This window comes from Pipistrellus hanaki, assembly GCF_964339955.1.
Source record: "Pipistrellus hanaki genome assembly, chromosome: 13".
NCBI lineage: Eukaryota > Metazoa > Chordata > Mammalia > Chiroptera > Vespertilionidae > Pipistrellus > Pipistrellus hanaki.
The window spans coordinates 54,237,531-54,259,047 of record NC_140515.1 but is presented as its reverse complement, the minus strand read 5'-3'; the positions used below and the strand labels follow the sequence as shown (position 1 = coordinate 54,259,047).

The following is a 21,517-nucleotide window of genomic DNA, read 5'->3' as shown; positions in this document are numbered from 1 at the left end:
CCGGGTTCGATTCTGGTCAAGGGCATGTACCTTGGTTGCGGGCATATCCCCAGTAGGGGGTGTGCAAGAGGCAGCTGATCGATGACTCTCTCTCATTGATGTTTCTAGCTCTCGATCTCTCTCCCTTCCTCTCTGTACAAAATCAATAAAATATATATATTTTTTTTTTTAAAAAAAGAAGAATTGAACATTTACCGCCTATAAAGACAAAATGTTTGTGTTTCATTTCTTCGACCTGAGTGGACTTTCAGCCCCAGGCAGTTCCAAGCAACGAGTATAACCCATGAAGACCCTTTATCTCATATATGTGTGCGGGCATGTACACGTGCAACATACAATCTACATACATCTACGCACACTCATACATACAGTCACACACTTTTCCAGCTCTGCATATGCATGTGGGATGCATAATTTTACAGTATATGGAACAGTTCATAGAACATGCTTGAATGTCTTTATTGGTGCAAGGAAGTACATACCATTGCCGAGAAGGCAGAAAAGAATGTGGTGAGATTGAAAGCCCAGCAACCTTACCACGTCCACGCAGGTGGCACGGCCCATGGCATCCATGCTGTCCTTCTGGCTCTGGCTTTTTCCATTTGTCTTCAAGATGGGTGAACCCAAGGACATGTAGACATCAGCACGGGTGCTCACCCAATCAGGTCGTGCTGGGAGCCCCCCAACAGCGAGGCGAGAGCCCTCCTGGGCAGAGTGGGGTTCATGGGTCCTCGTCCCTGAAGACTGTCAGGTTGTGCTTCCAGATGTGTCCCAGAAGGACCTGCCCTCGCCGCTCCAGGGTCTGGAGAGCCTGCTCCAGGCCCCGGCTCCCGCCGTGGCTTTCCCAGAACACCGGGTCCACCCGCAGGGACTTGAGCAGCATATTCTGTAGACACCCTGACTGGAGAACCTTCACCACGGACTCGGGAAACCTGGACGAAAGTGCCCGAAGGTCAGCAGAGAAAGGAAAAGCAAAAGTGATCTCAGGGAGTTTCTGAGCAAGGTGAAGCCAGAAGGCCAGAACTTGCTCAGCCGGGAACCCTGGTCCCAAGGGCCACACCCTGGATGGCTTGTTAACCAGGGACTCTTCCACGCTGAGCTGTGAGAGCAGGCAGGGATGAAGCTTTCAGGTGGTCACATCCCACAGAGAAGCCAGGCCAGTCAACTCTGCCCTCCCGAGGACAATGCCTGCTGCTCTGCTGGCAAAGGCCAGAGAGTCCTAGGAAGGCTGAGCTGCCTGCCAAGACTGAGCAGGAAGAAGGCTTCCAGGCTACCAGGCTACCCCCACCCAGGCTACCCTCACCCAAAGGAAAGGAAGGGCTAGCCTGCCTCTACCCCAGCAGGGCAGCGGATGTGCTGTGGGCTAGGAGGCTCTCTGGATACTGGGGGTGGGGCACTCCATCCAGGAGTTGAAGGGCCTGCTGGCTGTATACCTCTCAGCTTTCCCAGGTCCCCCACCCCTCCCAAGGCTCAGATCTTACAGCTTCAGTCTGATGGCAGGCTGTGGACTTCTCCAGAGCCCCGATTTAAGGTCCCAGGGCCTCCAGCAGGGCCATCAAGCCTCAGTCCCTGAACCTCCACCCAACACCTTTGACCCTCACCCGTCTATGCCCTCCAGCAGCCGGAAGTTCAGCCTGTCCTCAGGGTGCTGAAGGTTGCCGGCGTTGTCGATGTAGACCAGGTGAGATGGATCGCTGCTCCGGACCTCAGGGGAGAAGATGGGCAGAGGCAGAGGTGGGGGAGGGTGCAGCCTAGCTGGCGCCCAGGGACTGTGTCAGGGTGAAGAGACTGGGGGGCCCGGAGCTGTCAGTCCCACTACCCACCTGCTCCTTGCCAGATGGTCCCCAGGTGCTGAGCAGTCAGCTGACCCTGCTGACACTGCTCAGTGCATTCTGAGCATCATCTCAGTGAGCCCTCCCAGCAACCCGAGAAGGGGGCCACCAGTGTGAGCCCCGTTTTACAGAAACAGGCACAGAGAAGTTAAGTACTTTGCACAAGGCCCCACTGCTAATAAATAGCTGGCTGGTTCAAACCCGGGCCAGGCCACAGCGCCATCCTGTGGAATTGCGAGGCAGAGGGACTGAGTCCTGCTCTCGTGGCCAGAGGGCTGAGGAGCATGGGTGAGCATGGGGCAGGTGCACAGGTAAGCTGCCCGCAGGACTGAAGGATGGATGGCCCATGTATAGGCTCACACACACAGCTCGTCACCAACCCCCGCCCAACACCTGTGCCCACTTTTACATATTATTCAAACCAAGGGTTCTGCTACTAAAAGGAACGGGATCGGGAACCCCTGGACCACACGATCCCAGAACCTCATAACAGCATCTTCGGAAGGAGGCAGGAAGACCGGAGTCTGGGTGATGAGGGACATACCAGGATGTGGACCAGTCGCAGCTCGCCCGGGTTTGTGCATTTCTCCCGAAGCCCCTCTTCCACACAGGGCTCCGAGGGCTGGGGTTCGAAGCCACAGCAGTAGCGATCCAGGCGGTCATGGACCTGTGGGGACACCCCTCCTCTGAGGGCGGGTGGCACAGCACCCAGGCCGCCTGGCCCCTGAGCCACACGCTGGGGGCAGTCCTCCGTGGCCCTGTAGCTGGCCTCTGGCTCCTAATGGGGCTTCTGCCCTGGCCCTCTGGCCGGCAGCCCACCCTGCACACTGAGCTCAGGCCAGCGGGGATGGCCAGCCACACACACCGATCATCCACAGCTGCTCCTGCGCTCTGGCCTGGGGCTTCAGGGTCTGATGCTGAGCGTGTGTCCACTTGGGAGGGAGGCCACACGTGGCTCCAGGCCATTCTGTGCAGATTTCAACTACAATAGCTGCAGCGTTTATTTCCAGAGAAAGCTACAAGGAACACTGGCCCGTGTGACACGTGTATCGCTGGCTTCCCGAGACCTTCACCCGTTTAGCCTCTAACAGGAAGGGTGTGGCCGGGCCCAGTCGCCAGTTTGATTATTGAGCCACACCATCCCGTTATTTTTTTCCACTTAAGAGAAATTCCGTAAAACAACAGCAGACTAGCAGCCAACAAAACCAAGTTCAAATTTCATTTCCACAGCCCTTCAGGGTTTGATTCTTTCCCCCCTTTTTTGAAAAAATGAGGAGCTACCAAAAAAAAAAAAAAAATCTTTCGCTGTTCTAATTTTCTGACCAACCTACCAATGTTGCATCATCATGATGTGAACTGAAGTTTTTGTTTAATTGAAAAGCCGTCTGCAAAGCCCTTACTCTGTGCTACGTACCACTCTGAATGCTTTACACACCATTAACCCCTCCTAGCAGCCAGGAGGTCAACCTGTTATTATCCCCATTTGAAGGATGGGGAAACTGAGTCATGGGGGCTGGGTAATGTGTGATGTCTGACAGTGTGCAAGTGGTGGAGTCTAGACCAGGCAGTCTGGCTCTGACAGCTGAGTTAGACTGTGGCAGGCATCTGTTTTCTGGCATCTGTTGATGGCAAACGCGTAGGTGTGGTTCAAGCTGATCCCAGCACCCAACACATGATTCAGCCCAGCCAGGGACTTAGCTGAAATTTTGGGGTGGAAGAATGAATGGATGACGTGCATGCTGGCTGGCAGCATATCTAGAGGGGGCTTCAGGGGGAGGCGTGGCTCTGTGGTCTCCAAACAGGACAATACACGGCAGACTTCCAGGAGGGATACCAGGCCCAGCTGGGGAGAAGGCTCAGTCTAGAGGGAGCCCAGCACAGGGCACGAGGGGTGGCCAAGTCTTCTAACTGACTCACCAGGCTCCTAGGCCAGAATGGGCTCTTCAACCAGGGCCTGACCTGGGTTTGGTGGATTCCAGAAGAACCGCTGGTTGTCCCTAATGGCCCACGCCCCTCTCCCCCCATCCCTGACCTGCACCCATTAAAATATGAATCCTCCACAGCAAAAACTGTAGAACTTGTCCCAAGTCTTGCAGAAACAGTTGTCATGCCACTAATTATTACCATCACTCTGGAGGCACCAGCAATGTCATGAGGTAGGAGAAAGAAAGAAGAGGTGATTGGAAGATATTCATTACAGATAAAATGATGGCGAACTTGGAAAGCCAAGGACAAAGCAAACATCTGTTAGCAGGTGGCCAAACCAAGTTAGCAGGTGGCCAGTAACCAAACTAATACACAAAAATGATAGCCTCCACCCAGACCAAGAACTATCAGCCAGAACCTATAAAGGAGGAGAAAGGTCACGTTTCCAATGGCCACAGAAGACGAAATACCCAGGAATAACCAAACATAAAACCGAGGACCCAGCTGAAGGAAACATCAAGATGCTTTTGGGGACGTGAATAAAGGGAGAGACATATCTGACTCTTGGCTGGGAGACTCTACATTTTAGAGTGTCAATTATTTCTGTCTTAGTTCACACAAACTTAATTTGATTCCAATAAAATCCCAAAGGACTTGGAAAGGAGAAGGAAGTGATAAGCTGACTCTTAAGTTTCATGAGAATAGTATGCATGGATGTGGGGGAAATTATAAGAAAGAGCAATGAGTAAGACCACGCCCTGCTAGTTAGTAACATAAATTATGAAGACAGTAATTAAAACAGTGTGATTCTGGCATATAAATAGACCCTTTCCTGGAACAGAAAAGAGTCCAGAAATAGACCTACATACATGTGGAAACTGGCAACATTGCAGACTGGGGGAAAAGATGGATCATTCAGCAAATGATGCTGGGACATTGGGTTGCCATTTGGGGGGGGGGGGGGCGGGAAATCACCGTTTTGTACCTTATCTTTTGCTCCAAGTAACTTCCAGATGGGTCAAAGATATATGAAAACACATGGGAAAACTTTCAAAACAGCCTGGAAATGAGGACGGCCATCTATAATAACAAAAGCATAATATGCTAATTAGACCGGACATCCTTCTGGATGTCCTTCCTTCCAAACAAAACTGTAGCAGGTGGGGGCTGAAGCAGAGGCAGCAGAGGCCCCTGGGAGCTGCCGCAGCCTACTGAGGCCGGGGCCAAGGCCCTTGCACAAAGTTTGTGCGTCGGGCTTCTAGTTTGAAATATTTATTGAGCTGTTCTTTTATGACTAACCTAGAAGTCATAAAAGAACAGCGCAATAAATATACAAATTTTAAAATTTTCTGCACGACGGTGTCTGGGAACCCTATGGATTGTATGTGTGGGTGTGTGGCTACAGCACATGTGAGCTTATAAGGTGCATGTATGAGTGCGCATTTGTTTGAGATGTTGTGACTGATTTGATGATGGTCCAACAGGTATTTTCTCCTCTCCGCCTTCAGCTCTGGGCAGAGCGCGCTTCCTTCCCTGACAACGGGCGTGGCCGTTCACTTGCTTTGGCCAAAGGAGTATGAGTCCAGGCCTTAAAGCGTGCTCCTGCACAGCATTATCGCTACAATCACTAATTCGGAGTGCTATGTGGGAGCTGAAAAGCACAGGACTTGTGAGGGTATAGAAATATGTATGTGTGCCATTCTTGTGTGTCCAGGTAAATGGTATACTGTGATACACACTCACAGAAAAACAAGGGTTTGTACGGGATCAAACAAAACAAAGGAGCAAGCATACCACAAAATGGGCTGCATGTGGAATCTGTTCCCAACTCCCGGAAAGAAGGTACTTCCAGTTCCTGTGCTGGGAAACCCGCGGCCCCGGCCCTCTCCACTTGCCGTGGTTTCTAGGAAGGCAGCGTCAGCCAGAAAGGAGCACTGGACCGGACCAGTCTTCCGCACACCAGAGAAAAGGCGGCACACGGCCAGCCCAGCCGCATCTGACCACACACCCAACCTGTGTGTGCTTTGGCGGCCGAGACTTCCATCCCCACAGCGGGCCTTGGCAGCGGAGGGAGGTCCCACACCGCAGCCCCAGGCACAGACAGAGGGCCTCTGTGCAGAGCGGAAAGCTGCCGTGTGCACCTCAGCAGGACCGGGGCTTTGCGCGGAGGTGCCCCGATCTCAAGGGCACCCTGCAAAGGTCCCCTTTTCCTGCCCTCAGTGATGGCCGGGTGACTGGAGATGCTGATTGAGAGGGTGAGCTCTGGAGTCAGACCCTCCAGGCCGCGTCTCCGCTCCTCCAGCCGTGTAACGTCACTGCTCTGGGCCTCCATTTCTCCACTTTAACAGAGGTAAATGTGGTATCTCACCCATAAACTTTCCATGAAGACTGGATGAATCCATTTCTGACAAGTGTCAGGGGCAGGGCCTGCTCATTCTTGAGTGTGTGCCTCCCCCAGGTACTGCCTTACGTACATTTCACAAAGGATCTCCTGTGCAGAAACCTCGCAGGTCAGTGTTATCATCTGGGACAGACCAAGCGAGACAAGGATTCGAGTGAAAGCAGTTGATCTGTGAACTGATCCCAAAACCAAGCAGGAGACAAGACCCAGGGAGGCCAGCAGCAACCACTGCGGGTACCGGGGTGGGGTGGGGGGCCCAATCCCGGTGGGCAACTCTGAGTAACGTGGACTGTGCACCACAGAGCAACCCCAGAGCAGACAGGAAATAGCTGATGGCCACAGTCCCCCAGTTACCCCTGTGCCCTGATGGGGGTCCCCAGAAACTCCAGGCTACCTGCTGGCACAACAGGGACCTCAGCTGCCCTGTGGCTTCCTTCTCCCTTCAGTGCCCAGGCTTGACCTGTATAACCCATCTCTCTCTCTCTCTCTCTCTCTCTCTCTCTCTCTCTCTCTCTCTCAATTACGCAGCCATGTTGAGTCCTTGCTGAGTCACGGATATAATGTTATACACAGTCGTGTGCTGGTAAATGTTTAACTGCCCGGGAGGAGGGGGCCCATGGCAGCACGTGCTGACTCTCATGGTGTGAACGGCCACACCCTGGCCAATCCGAGCTGCCAACACGCCTGACAGCAGAACTGACAGGAGACGAACCACCACCACACAGTGTCTCCCAGACACGCCATAGCCTCAGGAGCACAGATAACAGGGGAAATGTGGCGAGAGAACTAGGAAGTTATGGGTTCCAAGTATCTACTACCTTTATGGCTAATTATTAGTTTTTATAATTTAATTTTTTTCCTTTTTTGTTTTGTTTCCTTGTTTATAATTAAAGATTTTAAATGCCTGTGTTTCACAACCAGCTCACAAAACCCCTCAGAATGTGAACCATCAGCTCTCATGAGCTGCCACTCGCTATTCCGGCCCTCGGAACTGGATGAATGAGCCCGGAGCCTGGAGAATAACAAAAGCAGGTGCCTGGTGCTCAAAAAACACGGCTGGGGGAAGTCACCACCTGCCCCCACTTCTGCTGCCCTCCAGGACTCAGCCGCCCCCACGTACCTGGAGCAGGAAGTCGAAGAGAGCCAGGCGTGCCCACTCCGCGTGGTGGATGCCCAGGCAGGGCGCCCGGCCCGGCTCCCTGCAGCCACGAGCCAGCAGGGCCTGGTACTGCAGCCAGCCCAGGGCCAGCGAGTTCTGGTCATTGTCAGGGTCGCCCAGGTGCTGCACGTCAGGCGCCCACCAGATGAGGGGCCTGGTGCCCCCGTCCGTGTAGCGGTAGGGCAGCAGGGGGCTGCGGAAGCGCCGGGCCACGGCCGGCAGGCTCCGGCGCAGCCCCAGCACGCGGTCCACGTGGAAGGCCAGGACCTCGGACAGGTCCCCGGGCCTCTTGATCAGGCCGCAGAGTCCCTGGGAGCAGAGTCCGCTGAGCCCAGGAGACGTGTCCAGATGGGCACCCTCAGCAGAGAAGCCGACCTGCAGCACCTGCCCGTGGCCGGGGACCCTGGCTTTGCCCACCACCTCCCCATGGGCCAGCAGCCGGAGGATCTGCACATCATGTTCTGTGAACCACGGGGGCACCAGACCGTCGGTCCCCGAGCCGGTTAGCAGCCCAGGGGTCTCGGGGGCACACCACATGGATCCCTGCAGCTCCCCGAAAGAGCCAGGCCACCGACAAGTCCCTGTGGCCGGGGTGGGATGCCCTGCTGGCTGCTCACCCGTCATGGTGCTGCTCCCGGCCCCTGGCAGAGCCCTGCCGCTCCCTGGATGGGGCCGCAGGGTCGGGCCAGCAGCAGCTCTCCGGTGCCCTGTGACGGGGCTGACCAGGGTGCCCATGTCACTCTGTGCCTCCCGGATGGGACCATCCTCCCGAGGGGGTCGCAGGTCTTTGGCTCCTGGACTCCTGACCGCATCCTCCTTCAGGGGCACAAGACGCGGGGTTCTGAGTCTCAGATCTCCCAGAGGTGCCAAAGCAATGTCCCTCTTGACCCGCCCCACGTGCCTGCTGTCCACTCTCCTCCGGTGGCCTCGCTCCTCAGTGCACTCCGGGACGGAACTCGTGGGCAGGGCCCAGCCTCTCCAGAATCGCAGATTCCTTGTCCACTGCCTCCAGCGAGAGCGCAGAGCCTGCGGGGCGTGGGGGGCTGGGGTGCCGGTGACCCCCTGGGGCTCCACGGCGGCTTGAGGCTGCGCGGGGAAACGGGTGACGGCCATCACAGACAGGGTCATCAGGAGGCAGAACGCCATGGCCGGCCGCCTCTTGCCACGCAGCTTTCTCCAGACCCAAGGTGCCTGGGGGCGGGGTTGAAGAAGAAAGTTTGAGATCTGGGGTAACATCCGCCCAGCCCACAAAACACTGGGGCTGCGGAAAGGAGGCCCCGCCTGGGTCCTGGAGAGGGAAAGGCACAGAGGCCAGCACTCCTGCTTCAAAGCTTGGCTTGCCTGAGTCCAGGGCAGCCTTGGCGATGCCTGCAGGCAGACCTGGGCTTCCCCTGAATGAACAGCCATGTGACACTGGTCACCAAGCACCATAGCCTCTTCCACATCTGTCCTCACCGCTGAATGCCGGCCCTCTCGTGATCTCCCAGAGTCCCAGGGCCACTCTGCGGGCCTCTACTTCCCACAAACACACTCCTGCCTTTCCCGGGGCACAGGGCTGCTCAGCTACGATGGCTCTGCCCAGCCTCCCTGCAGCCAGGGGTGGCCACGTGACTAAGTCCGTGCCCCTGGCAGGAGTCCGTCACTTTTGCCTGCCCCTCTTGCTCAAAAGGAAGTGGGCGGCCAGCCACCAGCTCTGCACCTGTTGGCAAGGACACACCCTGGGGCAGTGATTTTCCACACGTGGTCCCGGGACCATAAACATCAGCATCGCCTGGGAACTTGTCAGAAAGGCAGATTCGCAGGCCCCGACCCAGAACTGCTCCATCAAAACAGCGGCCCAGAAACCTGCGTGTTTACAAGCTCTCCGGGTGCTAATGCCCGGACACCGCGGAGTCACCAGAAGGAAGGAGCTGGGGAGCCTGCGGGACCCACGGGAGCAGGGCTGCCAAGAGCTGTCTGAGCCACTGTAATGAAGTCAGAATTGATTCATCTTATTACCTCGTCAACTTAACGCAGAAGGCGGTTGTATGTTTAATACGTTGAGAAACCTCCATGCTGTCTCCCTTAGTGGCTGTACCAGTTTCTCAGTCTACTACAGGTGGTAATTCCTTTTAGCATAAAGGAGATGACTAGCCCAGCCGGTGTGGCTCAGTGGTGGAGTATCAGCCTAGGAACCAGGAGGTCACAGTTTGATTCCTGGTCTGGGGACATGCCTGGGTGGCAGGTTCGATCCCTCGTAGGGGGTGTGCAGGAGACAGCCAATCAATGATTCTCTCTCATCGTTGATGTTTCTGTCTCTCTCCCTCTCCCTTCCTCTCTGAAATAAAAAATAAATAATAAAAAAGGAGGCATTTACGCCACAGCTTGCTTTGGTTGACATGACAACATGTCCCATGGCTGTGTCTATCTCTACCCTTTTCCATGTAAAGTTATTTAACTGGTACACAATGGTTCACAGAGGGGCTGTGCCACAACCCTTTACCCATTCCTCTACAGGAAGGGTCATCAGATCATTTCCCATTTCTATTACAGCCAGAACTCAGCACTGAAGATCCTGCCCATGCAGCTCCGGAAGAAATGGTGAGGATTTCTGTAGAGGAGACCCCGGAGGGTGACGAGTGGGGCCCCACTCCTCCCCACTGATGATAACTTCTCACCGCATGTCGGTGAGCATCTCCTTTCCTCCCCACAAGAATGTAAGGAAGTGGGGCCACAGCATTCCTCTCTACAGATGAGAAAACCGCCATGTGCAGAGCGCTGAGATGTGCCCGGGCTCGCACAGCTGGCAAGAACGCGAATGTCTGACATTAAAATTAAAAGGAGAAATGGCCACTGACAAAGACTCTGGGTGTTGTTTTCTTCCTTCTAAAAAGGCAAGTATGTTTTCAAGTTGGATTCGTCAGCTGTATTCTCAAATTTTTGGATGCCATTGGGGGAAGAAAACCATATTTTTAAAATGCCTCAAGGAGACAAAACGTTTGGATCCGTCTCTAGGCCTTCTTGGCTCAGACAACCTGGGGGAGTTGGCAAGTGCGCAGCTGTGCCGAGAGAGAGAGAGAGAGAGAGAGAGAGAGAGAGAGAGAGAGAGAGAGAGAGATTGAGATTCAAACAGCCCTGAGCAGATGTCCCCGCAGGGCCACCCAAGGAAAGCTTTGCGGAAAGAAAGGCAGCTTTGATCAGATTGCGGGGAGGGGGATCCTCTGAAGAGAACTATTCAGCTGAGTAATGAAGAGTCCATGAGAGGAAGGAGAAAGGAAATGAACACTAGACTAGAACGTTTGCTGGGGGGGGGGGACCCGGCAGGACCCGCCCGCCTCAGTGTGTGCCCCGGTCAAACAACAGGGCGGCTTAGTGGTTGGTGAGAGATGGTAACTAGGTTTACAGTGGTGAACACTATGTGGTGTAGACAAGTATTAAATTAAAGGGCACCTGAAAACTTACATAACAATAAGGCAAATCAGTTACAGAGAGCCGCGTCCTCCCGCTGACTAACAAGGGTGTGATACAGAAGGGGCTCCGGCTGTGGTGACAGGATGGGGCAGCCTGGTCACAGACACATCCGTGAACCAGGGGCGCCGTAAGATGGGCAGGTGGCACGCGGAGAGGACGCCATGGAGGGCTTCTGAGAAGGACTGGAAGGAAAATCCCAACACGCGCCGGGGGCCTTTGCACAGGGACAGCTGGAGAGACAGGACACTTGAAGGAAAGAACTCAAGTACCGTCTGTCCTGCTCCTGCCTCACATCGGAAGGGTCACAGGGAGAGGACCGCTCTTCTGCTTTGGGAAATCCCCGCCGGGATCGTGCCTCTCTGGGGGGCACTAGCCGTCCTTCCCCGGACCACCTCCCAGGACATCCTGCTCTAAACCCCGCACCACCGGCTGCTGCAGAGGAGCCGCCGGCAGGGACAGAGGCAACGCGGCTTTTCTCAACGCCCAGATGTCAAAAAAAGAGGAGCAGACCTGGGCCTCCGCTCATCGGCCGGGAAGGACGGGACAGCGTGCTGGGCGGCGAAGGGGGTTCTTAAGGACAGAACAACGTCCTTCTTCAAAGTGAAAATCTCTTTCATCTCCTCCTCCCCCTTCCCGCACGGCCCCTGCCAACGCTATCCTTGGCATGGCGGAGGAAAAGCAATTTGAACAGGCAAAGGCGCCACAGATATTTGGCCTTGGGGGTTGATGGCAGAGGCGGGGCTGAAGGTCCGGGGCAGGGTAACTGGCAGTTCCGCTGGGTTCAGCTTTCCATCTCCCTTCTCCCCACGCGATGCGACCCTCCCTGGCTGTCTGGCCGGGTTCCAGCATAACTTCAGGGCCACGGTCACCTGGGGACGCCATGGAAACTTCCTCATTGCACAGATGGCAACGGGAGACCACGTGACACCTTAGAAAGCAATGGCTCTCCGTCAGGGGAGGAGAGAGACGGAGAGAGCCCCAGGGAACGCCAGCCAGGAAAACAAGAAAGAGAAGGACGTCACATTGAGAGGTCGCGGAAATCGGATCCAGAGTGAATTCTCCACACCCTCCCGAGAATAAGAAAAGCAACTCGAGAAATTATTCCGCCAAAGGCTCGGCCAAAGTAAAAATGATCTCTTCAGAAACAGCGCTAGGAATGGAAACGTTAACTCTCTTAGCCCGCTTTGCTGCCTTTCCCGTAGAACCTGACCTGCTCCGAGGCGCTCTCACCCTTGGGGACTGGGACACTGGACTCCTCCCAGCCAGAAGCCCGGGGCTGGAGGGGAGGAGGGCGGGACTGGGCAGAGGTACCCACTTTTGAGTCGAGCTCTGTAAGACTCAGTTCGACTTCTGGCTCCCAGGACTGTCAGAGGACAAATTTCTGTTGTTTTAAGCCATCGAGTTCATAGTCATTGTTAGACCAGCAATAGGAGACGACTGGCCACATAAATTCAAATAGTGCAGGTGACCCAGAGTCCCCCAGCGCTGGGGCTGTAATGGCCTGTCCCCTTATTTCTTCTCCTCCTCTAATTTCTCAGAGGCTCCTGGCAGAATGAGGCATTCCTGAAAGTCGGCAGCTGCACCCCTCCCCCCCCCCCCCCCCCGCCCCCGGACACACACACACACACACACACACACTCCTGGAATCTCAGCTCTCCTCTTTCAAAAGGGGTGAGGGCAGTCCATCGCGTTTCCCCGTCTCCGCTCTGCCTTGAGTAAATAAGCAAGCACTGTCTCCCCGTCCGTACACTTGGCAAGGGCTGCGGGAGCGCACGGACACAGACGGGTATTTCATGGCTCTGGCTCCGACCCCTCTGCCAGGCCTCCTGCCCTGGCCCAGCAGGACGGGGCCCGTGCTGCTTGGGTTAAGTTGCCTCAGTGTCAGGAGGAATGGCTCCTGACCCCGGACCGTACACCACCAGGCTCCACCAAGGAAAGGAGCCGGGAGGGTTACACTCGGCTCCTCGGTGGCATGAAGTGAAGTTGGTCCAGCGCTGGACCCTCTCCCTCCTGGGACAGGCATCTCCTGGTTCAGCGGTGCCACGGGGCCCAAAAGAATGAGGTTTTCCTTCCCCGTCTTTAAGACAATGGTCATCTGAGTTCAGGAAATGGGTCCAGGGCAAGACTTTAAAAGGCAAACTAGCCAGGAGGAGAAATGAGTCTCCAGTGTCTTCCAGACCGCATCCTGCCCCAAACACAATGGAAGCCAAATTGTCCTTCACTGCAGCCCCTCGTTGGATGACCTGACAGTGGGTCCCCTGGGCACAGCACGCTAAACCAACAAGCGCGAGAAGGAATGGATTTAAAGGACGATCGTGCTTTTCCTGTGTGCATTCCTGAGGCCCTCGGCTCCCCAGACGTGTTCCAGGGAGCGTTATGGGGGGTTAGACCGAGGAAACGTCTGCCTTCTGACAGCCTGGGGCCTGTGGGAGGGGAGGTGCTGGCCTGGGGGAGGCACCAGGTTGGTCCAGGAAACAGAGAGCATGTTGGCAGGGAGGTGTGGTGATCTCAAAATGCAGCAACTGCCCTAGCTGGGTTGGCTCAGTGGAGAGAGAGTCGGCCTACAGACTAAAGGATCCCAGTTAGATTCCGGTCAAGGGCATATGCCCAGGTTGCGGGATAGATCCCCAGTGTGGGGCGTGTAGGAGGCAGCCAATCAATGATTCTCTCTCATCACTGGAGCTTTTATCTCTCTCTCCCTTCTCCCTTCTTCTCTGAAATCAATAAAAGAATTTTTTTTTTTTTTTAATGCAGAAACAGGCACACTGTCTTCCAAACTGGCCTCACCCCAGCCCACCCTTCGGTGGCATCTTCCAAGCACAGGGATCCTCGTCTGAAGGTCGGCTTCCGGGGAAGCCAGCGGAAGCTGTCACCTTCCAGGGCAGTCATGAGAGTTAAATGAGTTAACATGTCCAGTGCTGACAGTTACTCCAGACTCAGAGCAGATGCTCAGTAAACGACGTTTAGAAGGAGGTGAAGGCTCCTCCTGGGACCCTAGAGATGGGCCTGGGAATCCTCTGCTCCCTAGACAGGAGGGAGTTAACCATTGTGCTCTTTGTCTCTCTCTCTCCTCCCTCCTCCCTCCCCATTTACTGGTTGTGGGGCTCCAGTCTCCACGCTGATTATACATTGGGGCAGCCCGGCTGGCCGCAAGAGCCCGCTCCGTACCCATGACTGAATCACCATCTTGTTCCAGCGCACAGAGCAGCAGTGTGGGGACACCGCAGAGAGCAGGAATTCTGGAGACCCTGTCATTTGTTGGAGATTTTCTCTGGTTGCCTCTTATTAGCAGCCTTACATAGTGGTCTCGGGCTTGGGGCGGGAGGGAGTGGAAACGGCTGCTGAAAAAAAGTTACGCACGTTCCCTCTGGGCTGTTCCAGCCTTCCAGAGACTTCTGCTCTCTGGCCACTCGGGTCCTGCTAGCACTCCTGTGGCTCGTGCCTGCATCCCTCATCGAGGAAACGCCGCGTTTCCTTCAGAGATCTGTGCCCACAAAGGGGGGACTCTTCTTCAACCAAGATGAGGGCTCCCCCAAATCTCATGGTCCAGAACCCTGAAGTACTAGGCAGACCGGGTGACCACTCTGTAAGTGTCTAACCGCCCTGTTGTACACCCGGAACTACTATCATGTTGTATCCCAACTGGACAGTATTTTTTTTTTTTTTTTTTAAGATGGAACCCTTGAACTAGGCACACGTCTATATCTATCACTCGATTACATCTTTCTCCAGCTCACCATTGCAGGGATGGTCCTCATAGCTGGTAGAAAGGCAGTCCGTTTATAGCACACATCCCCCCAGGCCAGAGCCCCTTTTCCTGGGGCTACCCCCAACTCATGCCCCCCTGCACGATCCTACTAACTGTCCCAGGGGCCCCGCTGCTGCATCTTCAGCCATGTCTGTTGTCCAGGGGCCATGTCATCCCAGCTCCCGTTAATTGAGTACTTACTACCGTGTTTCCCCGAAAATGAGACATCTTCCGAAAATAAGATCTACTTATAGGTTTCCTTCTGAGTGAAATATAAGGCATCCCCCGAAAATAAGGCCCCCCTTAGGCTAAACAAACATGAGAGATTTGGTCCACTGATTCTGAAAGAAATGGAGTCACAAGACATTCACCAGGAAATTCAGGAATTGGATTGTTATGATGATGTTCCAGAAGATGATGACATGAATGTCATTGAATAAATGAGTAAATTCTTGATACTGTAGGATTCACAGTTTGTTTGGTTTGTATTGACAACTACCGTACTACCGTACCGTATACAGGTAATAAATTTCCTTTATTTTCATTTAACAATCAATGTGTACCGTATTCTTCTTCATGGAAAAATAAGACATCCCCTGAAAATAAGACCTAGCGCATCGTTGGGAGCAAAAATTAATATAAGACACTGTCTTATTTTCGGGGAAACAGGGTACGTGCCGACGAGGCGCTTTCTGCTCATTGCAGCATGAGACACCCCCCCCTGCCACAAGAGGGCAGTGTTATCTTCATGGGGAAGTAGGGGGGGGGGCGGGCCTGCAGCTGCCAGGTTAAAGGTTCACTGGCTTGTCCGAGGTAGGAAGCAGCTTGAATCCAGTTCAGACGACCACTCACCCTCTGAAATGTTCATGCTTTAAAACTGTACCGAATCAGGCCGGGACAATTACAGTTTAAACCCAGTCACCCTGGGCCACTGCCAGGGAGATGCCACTGAAGTGACTAAACAGGGTGGCACTGCCCAGTCAGCCATCCGTTCCCCCTTCCCCCTCAAAGAGAAGATTCTAACTCAAGTTGCAAGAGAAAACGCTCTGAAAGAAGGAAATACAATAGCACCTTTGTAGTTGCAATGGGATCTCTAAGGCACCGGGAGAAGTGGGGGTGGTCGGGGCTGGGAATAGAGAGAACTCGCTGGGTGAGCTAACTCAGACCAGAACCTGCAGGCCGTGGCCGGGTATGCGGGGAGAGGGGGGAGGCTGGGGAGGGGGTGGGGATGCGAGTGCTGTCCAGGAGGCCACCCACTGCCAACGGCCAGTGCCTGCGCCAGGGTCCAGGTCTCCCAGGAGGTGCACACTGAGCGTCTGTGTGGACAGACAACAGAGCCACTCTGTCCAGGAGAAAGAGGCCTGTGTGTCCCGCCCACCCACCTCCCAGCACCGGGATGGACATCCAAATGGCCCATTCACGGGCATCCCAGCCTCCGGTCCTCAAACCAGCTGCAGTTTCCCTTCCACTGGACCCAGGCGTCCTGACAGTGCGACCCGAAGTCCCACCCACCAAACACTCCTGCTTCGGAGGAGGGTGCTGGGACCCCCACCCGAGGCTGCTCTGTGGGTCATCTGATTTCCCCTGAGGCCTGGCTTCATTCATCTCCTCCGGGGAAACGAATGAAACGGATGAAGGCAGCTGTGGATCCTGCCCTTTTTGAAATCGTGACCCTCTGATCAAGTTACAGGTTTGGATCTTCCCTTTCCACTCAAACATGTCACCATGCATTTAAAAGTCCCAAAGCTGCTGAAACCGGTTTTGCTCAGTGGTTAGAGTGTCAGTCTGGGGACTGAGAAAGGTCCCAGGTTCGATTCCGGTCAAGGGCATGTACCTTGATTGCGGGCACATCCCCAGTGTGGGGTGTGCAGGAGGCAGCTGATCGGTGTTTCTCTCTCATCGATGTTTCTAACTCTCTATCCCTCTCCCTTTCTCTCTGTAAAAAAAAAAAAAAAAAAAAAAAAATCAATAAAATCTATTTTTAAAAATAAATAAATAAAAGACCTAAAGCCACTTTTTAAGTCCTTGACAGAATGTCTTGAGAATCCCACAGCGCCGGGGGCACTGAAGTCACCGCACAACGCCGGTGCAAAGCCAGTCTGGACAGAGGCAAGGCCAGCGCCGGACAAGCCCAGTCTGCCCCGCCGATGTGCTCCTGGCAGGAGCACAGGGCCCACCGTCGGCCTTCACCGGCCAGGCCAGCGGGAAACATGCCTGCTCTGCGGAGACCCGGCTCAGAGCCTCTGCCCAGTGCAGCCGCTCAGGCCGGGAGGACACCTGTCTGCCCCGTGCAGGTGCCCACAGACGGGGGCCGGCCTTTCTGTCCAAGTCTCACTCTCCTCACCTCCCACCCAACAGCTCCGGCTCCAGCTCCGGCTCCGGCTTGCCCCCTTTTTCTCTCCCATCCTGTCTTTTAGCCTAGCCCCGCTGCTGTCTTTGCCCAGATTTTTGGCGGATGGTGTTTCTGGAAAAATCCCTACCTGACTTGGCTCCTAAACATGGAGCCGAGAACCTGCTGCCCAGCCAAGAGGGAAGGATCTGAATTCTCCAGATGGTTCTGCAGAGACCGTTTGCTCACTGCAAGCAAACACCCTCGAAAGCCAAGCAAAAACTGCCCACAAGTAAACAGCACGTGACACAGCCCCTTCCCACAGCCACTTAGCAGAAACCCAAGCCCACGGTCAGCCATTGGGGAAGCTGGGCTAGGTGAGGGGGGCTGCTACAGCCCCTAACCACCCTCCCGCAGGGGCGGTGAGCTGGGCCTGTGGCCAGGAGGACAGGCCCGGTGTGGCTGTGCTGGCTGGCAGAGGGCACCAGGGACCGCGGCAAAGTGGCCAGGGCAACCTAACACTGTGGTCATTTAGTATGGCAGCGACATCTATCCGTCTTACAAGTAGAAAGGCAGGACCCATTCAGAGGACGAAGGAGAAATGTCAAAACTTAAGAATAGCACATATTTATCTGTTTTATAGAATTAAAATGATTGGTACCATTTTCAAATAAGTGGCTTCGATATCATGATTACTTCTAAGTGTGACTAAAGGACACATAGGATAAATAAAAGTGAAGATGAAGAGAGAGAGGAAGAAGGCAGGTACATAAAGAGACACCTATACACCCAGATGCCTGAGCAAGAAACTGAAGTCACTCCTGCCCTGCCCGCAGGCCCCCATCCGAGGTCACCAAGGGCTGGAAGTTCTGCCCACATACCCCCTCCCAGCTGCTCCCTCTCGAGATGCAGGGCCCGTTCCTCCATCCTGTCCAACAGGATCACAACTGATTGACATTCCCCTCCACTCTACTCCCTGCACCACCCCCAACTGCTGTCTAAAGTGCAAACACAACTCCACCTCTCCAGGCTCATTCTCTCTCTCTCTCTCTCTCCCTCTCCCCCCCCCTCTCTCTCTCTCTCTCTCTCTCTCTCTCTCTCTCTCTCTCTCTCTCTCTCTCTCCCAATTCCTGGCTGGTCTGGAGACTACTGCCCAACAGCCAGGCTCTGCCTCCAGCCCCATTTCTACGAGGTTCCCCCAACTCCCTCCCAGACAACTTTTAACAGATCACTTTTGCCTCTAGGGCTTTGCACATGCGGTTCCTTCTGCTAGGTTGCCTTCCCTCTTTTTGTTGTTTAATTATTTTTTAATTTACATACACGCCCACACAGGTGCACACACACAGGCACACACAAGCAGCATCACTGACTGCATATGCCCCGGGGGGTGGGGGGCAGGGTCTGTGTTATTTTGGGGTATATCTTCTACCCTAGCACAATGTCTGGTTTAGAGCAGGCATTTTCGGATAGATGGATGGATGGATTGATGGATGGATGGGAAGGCAGCAGGGAGCGAGAGGGAGCACGGATATGCACTCATGCACAGACTGTGAATTCCCCTTTCGTGGCCTAGATGTGCTGAGTACTCAGGAGTTCCAAGGCCACTGGGAGTGAGACTCACGCCCAAAGGAGACACGTGTTCATCCAAACCAGGCGAGACTTGGAGACCAGCACGAGGCCCCCACTGTTTCCTCATCCCCCTGCACCCCACACCCCCTCCCTTCCTTCCGCTCTCACCCCTTCACCCTGAATTCACCAGCTGCTACTTACAGCGCTTCCTAGCTTCCTCTCGGTGAGCACTTCTGGAGCCACCAGGCCAGCCCTCGGGAGCATGGCCGGACCCCAGGCCACTTCCAAGACCAGGTGTCTGTGCTTGTGTGCAGGACACGGGGGTCCACACAGAGAAGGGCAGCCCAGAGTCACCCACAAACCACCGCTGCATCCTCACTACGCTGTCCATATAATAAATTTACATGTTAATTTAAATATGTAAATATTAGCTCTACATATTAATTTAAATATGTAAATTAAAAAACTGTAGACAGGGGCCAGAGTAGACACATCCAACAATACAGGGACGGTGCCCCGCATGGCCCAGATGGAAACACATTAGCAGTCACATAAAAGGCAGCTCAGGAGGCTCAGCACCGGGGCCTCAGGAGACCTGTTTGCACGTTGGTACTGTGTACGGAGAGGGAGGGCTGGAGCTCCCGGCCTCCTCCCAGGGGGTTGTCAGCATCTTTGCAGGCCCCCTGAAGTACATTTCTCCCCCTGGCCCCTCAAACAGCCAAGACACTCATTTCTCTGTGAGTCCAATCACCCTCCACCCCCACTTCCAATGCACGGTGTTAGGACCAACTCCTGCTTGGGGTTGTTGGGCCGGCAGATGGTTAAAACCCTCTGCTCCCAGCCAGCCCTGTGCTCCCCCGGCTAACATGAGCAGCAGGAGCTGCAGGTGAGGCGGGTGACCGCGCCGAGAGGGGATCCGGTTCCTCCGGGCTCAGCCTGGATTGCCAGTTCGGATTCCAAAACTGGTCTAACTTCTTGAGGGACTCAAATGCCACGTTAGACGCCAGGGGCTGCTGCTGAGTGGGGGCTGCCTTCCCACCCAGCACAGAGGCCCAGGGAACAAAGACAGGGCCAACCTCTCCACACACTGGGCATTTCCCACCTGGGGAGCGATTTAAAGGAGCAAGAACACTGTTTTAGAGTAGGAACTGTCTGCACCGCCTCCACACTTACAGAAGAGTCCCAGAGCACCCCTGACAGGTACCGCATGAAATGCGGGGGGTGACATCCATGGCGTCTGTTTTATTTGACAGTTTGCTTTCGGTCCTGACCGGAGGAAACCCCATTTTTGTGGGACCTTGGAAAAACCCTCATTCTTCTTCTAGCACCGTTGGGGGCACCGAGTGTTTTCGCTTCTATGATTCCACGTGCTCCTTGTAACAACCTGTTTTATAGACGAGGGGTCTGAGATTCAGAACACGAGAGTGCTTGCTCAGAGACACCCAACAGCGAGGCCAGCACAAACCCCCTTCTGGCCCAGTCCCTCTGCCTTTCCCCGTCGCTCCCAGCTGCACCCAGTGCCTCGGGCATGTGGAGAGGCCGCGGTGTCTGTGGGGGACCTGCACACTGATGGGGCGAGGAGAGGAAGAACCTTCCTGAGCCCCCAGCTCCTGTTGACCAGCTCTGGGCCTCCGGTGCCGACACTGCCAGGACCCCTGGCCCAGGGGAGCTGTTCTCCCAGAGGCCCTCCATCCCACAGGGGATCCCTAAAGCCCTCCTAAAACCCAGGCCCGCAGCTACACTCCCTGCGCTCCAGTGTGCCCTCTGCGCATGGACGAGGGGGCGGGTCACAGAAGCAGCCAGGAGAGTTATCCCAGGGACTGAACCCCCACAGGGCGGGTCAGTGGGCTGTGGGAGGCTGTGGGGTGGATCCTGCAGGTAGCTTCTACCTGGAACAGAGCTAACAAGCAGCCGCCCGGGGGAAGCCCCTTTGCCAATGCTGCAGGGGGCTGCGGCTAAGCTGCCTCGGTCACGTTCTCAGAGGGTCTGGCCATCTTTTCTGCTTGCTGGCGTCTGAGCTCTGTCAGTGGAAGAGGGTTTTCCCATGGCATGAATGGGATCCCAGACTGGCCAGCGCTCCCACACCTGCTCTGTGGTCCCAGGAGGGAGGGGGCCCGGGGTGGGAGCCAGGCATTGGAACCTGACCAGGCCAATGTGATTTCAGGGCAATACCCGTAAGGCGTTACTTTTAATATTCAAACGTGCCTAAGCTACAGAATATAAAATTCACACGCATTTTCCAGTGGAATAAAACGACTTTAAGGGGTCTCACACATCTGAGGCTGCCATGGGTGCCTGCCAGAACCTTCTCCTCTCCAGGCCTGTGGACTGGATGGAGTTTGTGCAGAGAGGAGAGGAGGTTATGGAATGTGCGGGTGCACAATGAACGCCCAGAACCACGGTCTCCCCACCAAGGGAGGCAGCCAAGCTGAGTGCCCCCTTCCGAGGTGCAGAAAGGAAAGGCGCCGCTGCCCCCGTGGAACCTGCAGGTCGACCTGCGCAGGTTCGCCACGCCCACCGGGGTGCACGCTGCATGTGGCCACCTGCGTGGGAGTCCGCCCCACCCTCCCACCGCGCTTCCCCTCCTGCGGTTCCTACCATGTCCCCCACGATGGCTGGACCCACTCCTCCGTGCTCAGTTGGCTCACCAGCTCATCCTGCCATCCAGGCCGCCCTGGCGCAGTGGCTTGCCAGGCTTCCCTGGACGTGGGTTTCCAGGACCAAAGGTCCACAGCTTCCCAGCAGCCAGGTGGCCCCTGGACAACTCCTGGGTGTGCGACGTGCGCTGGGATGCTCGCCGGTGGAGTTGATAGAGGAGGTCTGGGCAAATGCACGTGGGATCTGCGGGTCTGGGGGAGCGCTCTGCAGCCTCGAGCCTCCGCGATCTGCTAGGAACGTTTGCCGAGTTTGCAAAGTCCCTGCGGCAAGTCCTGGCTCAGCCTCTTCGCTTCCCCGAAAGCGCGGAAGGGGGAGCTCCTTTCACAATAAAAGCCCTGCCTGGGGCAGCTGCAGCCGCCTAAAGCCGGGGCCCAGGTGCTAGGAAGGCACTGTCCCGCCTCCGAGGGCTGATAAGCCAGGGCAGGGGGGGGGGGGGGGGGGGCGG

The 21,517-nt window shown here is 55.3% G+C and overlaps 1 protein-coding gene across 1 annotated transcript; it reads right to left on the bottom strand.

Annotated features, from left to right (window-relative positions):
* Positions 1–516: 516 nt before the first annotated feature.
* GASK1A (golgi associated kinase 1A) lies at positions 517–21,304 on the bottom strand. The gene is made up of 5 exons (XM_084903206.1): positions 21,013–21,304; positions 7,280–8,509; positions 2,377–2,499; positions 1,602–1,705; positions 517–932 (listed from the first exon to the last, which is right to left on the bottom strand). The coding sequence occupies exons 1-5, from the start codon at positions 21,013–21,015 to the stop codon at positions 722–724; spliced, it is 1,671 nt and encodes a 556-aa protein (XP_084759332.1). The 5' UTR covers positions 21,016–21,304; the 3' UTR covers positions 517–721.
* Between the last annotated feature and the right edge of the window lie 213 nt (positions 21,305–21,517).